Below are 6,018 nucleotides of genomic sequence, written 5' to 3' on the forward strand. Positions count from 1 at the left end.
CTTTAGGCAGCAAGCCGACAAATATATTTTTTTACTGGTTTTCCAGGCTCAACATTATAAGATACCAGTGGGTTCAGAGTGACTCTGGGCAGTCAGTGGGTCATAACACTGAAGTTACCTTTCAAACAAACACTGGCGCAGCGAGAGTCTGGTGTATAAGCCTCCGTCGCTTCCTGCACTTTTTTCTCCTCAAAACAATTACTTGTTGCAGTTTTAAATAGTTTCTTTCGCAGCAAGACTGAAAACAGCGCTGGTTCCCGCTCTTTTTGATGTTGCAGTTATGGTGCAGAGGTGCAAGTCGATGACGTCACCCCTACTGTCCCAATTCTCCAATTTTGCACGCTTGTGACCTGCGCACTTCAACCCTTACATGCACTTGTACAAAGTAAACACTTCATAGAGGGGCGTAGGGTGTAGTGTGGGAATTGGGACAGGGCCCTTAGGCCATAAGAGAAGCAAATACTGCACCCAAGCAGTCTGCTGCAAGTTTGATGCTGCTTCTGAAATATTGCTTTAAAGATTACATTTAATAAAGAGAAAGTTGGGTAATATTCTTGTGCCCCTGGGCAAGGTACTTAACCTCAAGTTGCCTGCCAATCTGTGTATCGGTGTATGAATGTGTGAGCGTTAGTGAGTGCGATTGGGTGAATGTGGCTCTAGTGTAAAGCGCTTTGAGCGGTCTTTATGACTGGAAAAGCGCTATATAAGTTCAGTCCATTTACCAACTGGTCTGCTTCACCAGAGAGTAAATTTCATCTTCCCGCTCCTCCCTCCCCTGTCCCTCATGCAGCGACACGGAGTAGGAGCTACACAACCCTGCAGGATGAAGCCCTCAGAATGTTCAGCTCTCTTCAGCACCTGGACGGAGTGGCTGACCCCGTCCTCATCATCCAGGGCATGCTGCAGACCGGCCAGGAGCTCAAACCGCTGCGCGACGAGCTCTACTGCCAGCTGATCAAGCAGACCACCAGGCCGCCTCAGCCTGGGAGCCCTGGGAACCTCTGCAGCTGGAAGATCCTGGCCTGCATGTCCTGCACCTTCATCCCCTCACGGAGCATCCTCAGATACCTGAAGTTCCACCTGAAGAGGTGAGCATTGGACTGCTGGATGGGCTTGTTTTACTTAAATAGTTTAAGGCTGATCTGTAAGATGGATGTTTTCCTTCTGCAGGACCCACGAGCTCTTCCCCGCCTCAGAGATGGACCATTACGCCGCCTACACCCTCGACTGTTTGAAGAAGACCCGAGCCAGGGAGAATGTGCCATCGCAGGAGGAAATCCGTTCCATCGTGGCCCGACAAGAGATGAGCACCACGGTCCACTGCCACGGAGGAGGCTCCTGCAAGATCACCATCAACTCACACACCACTGCTGGAGAGGTGGGTTCCTCACCAAGGACCCAGAACATCAATAACACCAAAACGTTTTATACAAATGCTTTCCTACAGAAAGTATGAAAATTAGGTTTGGTAACAGAATTTTATGTGAGATTTCTGTTCTGATTTGAGAAGAAGAAAATTTTAGGTTGGTCTATATGTAAGATTTTCCAGAAGTTATTGGTCAGAAGAGGCTGTTAGGATTTAACTCTAGTATCCTTTTAATATGACCTGATCAATCTGTTCTGATCCATTCCATGTCAGGTGGTGGAGAAGCTGATCCGCGGCCTGGCCATGGAGGACAGCAGGAACATGTTTGCTCTGTTCGAACACAATGACAGCACCGAAAAAGCCATCGAGAGTCGGACCGTGGTGGCAGACGTGCTCGCCAAGTTTGAAAAGTAAGCGTCACCGTTTGAGTTGTAGTCTGAATTGAATGCAATTTTTCCACTTCTCTGGCTACAGTTATGGTTCCACATCTTTGCTCTGCAGACTTTCAGCGAGCGCGGATGAAGGCAACACGGGCTGGAAGTTGTACTTCAAACTGTACTGCTTCCTGGACACAGACGGTGTTCCCAAGGACAGCGTGGAGTTCGCCTTCATGTTCGAACAGGTAAAATGTGGAACACTGTGGATCCGTTGCTCTAAAAGTCCAACATATCCTTGTCCTGATGTTCTACATAAATTACCAGTTACAACTCTTTTCTACTGGGTAGTAAATTCAACTGCTCAAAAGAGGGTCTGATTAATCAAAAAGAAGATGAAAGACTGATTTCATGTCTCAGTTTGGTCTGAAAAAAATTCTTAAAGTAACATTTTAATTTTAACTGAACAGAGCGATTTATTTTCCCTACGTCTAAAGGCCCATGAGGCAGTCATTCAGGGTCACTATCCTGCACCGGAGGAGACTCTCCAGTTCCTGGCTGCCCTCAGATTCCAATACCTCCTGGGCGACCAAAACCCCCAGGCCACCATACCTGAGATGTCCCAAGTTTTCCCAATGGCTCGATTGCGGGCCCGGGTCCAGAACTCTGCCAAGACGTTCGCTTCGGGCACCGGCTCGGTGGCCGAGCGCTCGGGAACGGCGGAGAGAAAACGTTCTAGCTTCTTGGAGGGAACGCTGAGGCGGAGCTTCAGGAGCGGCTCTCTGAGCCGGCAGAAGCTGGAGGAGGAGAACAGCCTGGAGGCCTGGATGAGGGAGGAGGCGGCGGCGGTGAGGACCAGTGTCATGGACAAGTGGAGGAAACTGCAGGGGATGAACCAGGAGCAGGCCATGGTTAAATACATGGCGCTGGTGAAGGAGTGGCAGGGATACGGATCAACGCTCTTCAACGTCGAGGTGAGGATGGAACAGTAATTTACTCTTGTGATTTTTATGAATACCAAGTTGAACAGGAATGACTCTTCCCAAAAATCTGCTGTTCTAGGGCCGCGACAGAGCGTTCCCCACAGAGCTGTGGCTCGGTGTGAGCAGGGAGTCCATCTCTGTGTACAAACGAGGGGAGCCGTGGCCTCTGGAGGTTTTCCCCTACGAGCTGATCCTGTCTTTTGGAGCGCCGCTGCCCAACGCCTATAAGATCACCGTGGAGGGCCGAGAGCTGGTCTTCGAAACCCAGATGGTCGGTGCCACTCCATCAATAAATTCAACCGTTACCTCCTATAAAAGCTAATTGTGTGAAAAGTGTCAGCTGTAACAAGCCTCATGAATGCTCCTCGTCTCCCCCTGCAGGTCATGGACATCGCCAAGCTCATGAAGGCGTACATCAGCATGATTGTGAAGAAGCGCTACAGCAACTGTCAGTCCGTCAGCAGCCATGAAAGCAAATGCAGTGCCTGGTGAAGTCTAACCTTTGACCTGTTGGCTGAACGAACTCCCAGAGGGTTGATGCCACAGGGGCCTCTCAGTGCTGGAGATAAACCTGCAGAGCTCTTAAAGCATCCTCACATGAAGGAACTGTTTGCAAACATCTGCTCAGCAGAAGCACCTTTAAGTGCTCAGAGCAAACCTCCCGGTGTGAACTGTTCTTCGGATACATTTTCCAAAAGACTTCTGGGAAACAGAAACAATAAAACGAGGCTGCACCTCAATCCAACACAATAAAAATCAGTGACGTTTCTCCACTAAGTCCAGTTTCTGCTGGAGGTCTCTGTGGAAATCTGATCTCAGACCAAAGCATCTATACAGAAACTCTGAGTATTTCTATGTGCTGGTCGGAGCTGCCTGCCTACACAAGACAACAGTCTGTCCAACTTAAAGGATGATGCTCACAGTCAGTCAGGGGAAGCAAACCAGCAACTCATTAGTTAAAGATTACATTTTATTTGTGGATCACTTAAAATGATGCTTTTATTCAAAGCGGAATGTGGTCTGTTTAACAGCCCCAACAGGAGGCGCCAGGCGGGAATCCTTCCAGTGACGTTCCCACAGTGCAGGAGAAAGACTTCCCGAAAACGAACAGATTTAACTGAACATTATCCAGATCCAAGAAGAAATAAATGGAGCAAAGGATATTAGACGATTCACACACAAAAAATGATCCAAAATGTTCCTGTTTCTCATACCAAAGAAAACCAGAAACACTAGTGTTGACTTTTAGCCACTCTTCAAAATGGGAAAGACAAGAGAACCTGCCCTGAGAATTTGACTGTGTGGAAGAAAAGTGCTGAAACTCTGTGGCACAGCAGTGACTGTTAAAGTGTGTTTGTTCAAAGACTGCATGAATGTACCCCCCCCGAATCAAACCGATTATTAAACCTCTTGGTTTTTTTTAGAGCTGATTTGCAGACAATAGAGATCACAAGTGCCTGTTTTCAGTGAAGCATGATGAACTCTAATCAGATCAAAGGTTCTACTGAGAAAACTCACTGAAAAATAAAAACGTTGCTCCAAAGTTTCCTAAAACTGCTCAACTGGTCCAACTAAAGAATCATGAACGTTTTCTCCATGCAAAGCAAACAGTTCCCAAAATACTAAAGCTTACAGACTGAGTTTTAGCCAATCTGTTGCTAAAGATTTCCTTTCAAAAGGTTCTGGTGGGCTTCGGAACATTTTTTATTTATATTGTTTAAGACTTTTTTTGGCTGGGTCGTCAAACTAAATTTTTCTGAAAGAAAAAGTTCCTAAATTAGATCCAAAAAGCTCTTCCTTGTTTCTAGGGAGCATTATGGTAAACACAAGCAGATTTTCTACAACAGTTAAAGTAACTGTTCTGGGAACCAAGTTCTGACCGAGTGGGTCGGTCTCGGTTCGGCAGCGAAACATTCCGTTAATATTTCCCTGGAGCTCCGCGGGCGGCAGATCCATCCAAAGATGAAGACACGCAGCTTTCTCCCACAGTTCGGTGCCTTGTTGTAAATTCTGTACACATGCGGATTGGTTTTTGGTATAATGTGCAATGTAATATATATTTTATATATGATACAATCATGTGGACTGTACATTTCCGGTCTCTGCCTTCTGATTTGTTATCCCAGCATTTTTTCTCTTGTGTGTTTTTGTATCTTTTTAAATCTGAATTAGCAGCAGTATGTGTTGATCTGATGAGTCTTACAATAAATAAAATATTAATATTTGGTCAGAGGGTGCTTCAGATTTTATTTGTTTTATGACCTGAAGAAAAACATTGTGAATATTTTAGTTGAAGCCCAGTTAAATATAGATTAGTTTGCTTTTTTCCAGGTTCATTTTACCGTCTGGTTGATGGAATCAGATGTCTCTGAGATCGGCCACCTTCCTGAATCAGCTTCAGGAGCCAAAGTTTAAAACATTCGCTCTCAATTGAGAAAAAAACAGTTCTCAAGTAATATTATTTTCACTTGATATTGAACAGAGACATCAAAGCATGCACCATCTATATTTAGTTGCTAACATGTAGATAATGCATAAAAATATGTGAAAAGTCACATTTGTATGGCATCATTGACCTTCCATACCTGTGTGACTGTCTCAGCTATAAGGCGCTGGTGCAACAATGCTTACATCTGCATAACATCTCAGCATCTGTCTTTAGACGACATTCTGCAGTAAAACTTTGACTAATCTGCTTTCTAAAGAAATATTTCCTTATTTCTGTTCTGAATTTTCTCAACAGAGCCATGAAAATGAATTAAACATTTAAATCCAGATCAAATCTCTTATTTCTTGGAGAATCTAGACACAAGAAAGCAATCTCTCTTCTGATTGGCTAGTTTGACTGGTCACTGTCTTTTTGTAACTGAAGAGATACATACAGGGGGCTGCTTAGTTTTATAAACACCTTCCTATTTTAGAAGACGATATGAAGTGTAGAGTTCTCCCCCGACTGACCTTTTTGACTTTAAAGAACCTGTCTGACAACATGAAGTAGGCTAATCGATCGCAAAGACTTTTTCACAGCACTGTATATAAATGGTGCATTAGATAATTGTGAATCAGTTATTCAGATTATTTGAGAAAATAAAATATTTTTCCAAGTGTGACAAATTGAAAAAGTGAAATGCTAACTTCTTATTACTGCTAAATGATCAGAGGTACCTGCTGTACTTTGCAGATTCCAGAGTTTAACTCTTCAGTTCCTGATGCCAGATCTGCTTCTGCTCTCTAAAACATCTCATGTTGTCCGTCTCAATGAAGGTTTGACACCTTGAAAGAAGATGCACTTAAA

At 44.6% G+C, this 6,018-nt stretch overlaps 1 protein-coding gene across 2 annotated transcripts in view; it reads left to right on the forward strand.

The window, feature by feature from the left end:
* myo10 (myosin X) overlaps positions 1-4,953 on the forward strand; it is a 122,296-nt gene extending 117,343 nt beyond the window's left edge. For both annotated transcript variants that reach the window (XM_047368593.1, XM_047368592.1), the window contains 7 exons: positions 791-1,088; positions 1,171-1,378; positions 1,640-1,776; positions 1,868-1,988; positions 2,238-2,714; positions 2,803-2,994; positions 3,105-4,953. In XM_047368593.1, coding sequence (XP_047224549.1) covers positions 791-1,088; positions 1,171-1,378; positions 1,640-1,776; positions 1,868-1,988; positions 2,238-2,714; positions 2,803-2,994; positions 3,105-3,215 — 1,544 coding nt within the window. In that variant the 3' untranslated portion in view covers positions 3,216-4,953. The remainder of the gene's footprint in view (positions 1-790; positions 1,089-1,170; positions 1,379-1,639; positions 1,777-1,867; positions 1,989-2,237; positions 2,715-2,802; positions 2,995-3,104) is intronic.
* The last annotated feature ends 1,065 nt before the right edge of the window (positions 4,954-6,018 follow it).

The sequence above is a fragment of the Girardinichthys multiradiatus genome, chromosome 6 (genome assembly GCF_021462225.1).
Source record: "Girardinichthys multiradiatus isolate DD_20200921_A chromosome 6, DD_fGirMul_XY1, whole genome shotgun sequence".
Classification (NCBI taxonomy): Eukaryota; Metazoa; Chordata; class Actinopteri; order Cyprinodontiformes; family Goodeidae; genus Girardinichthys; species Girardinichthys multiradiatus.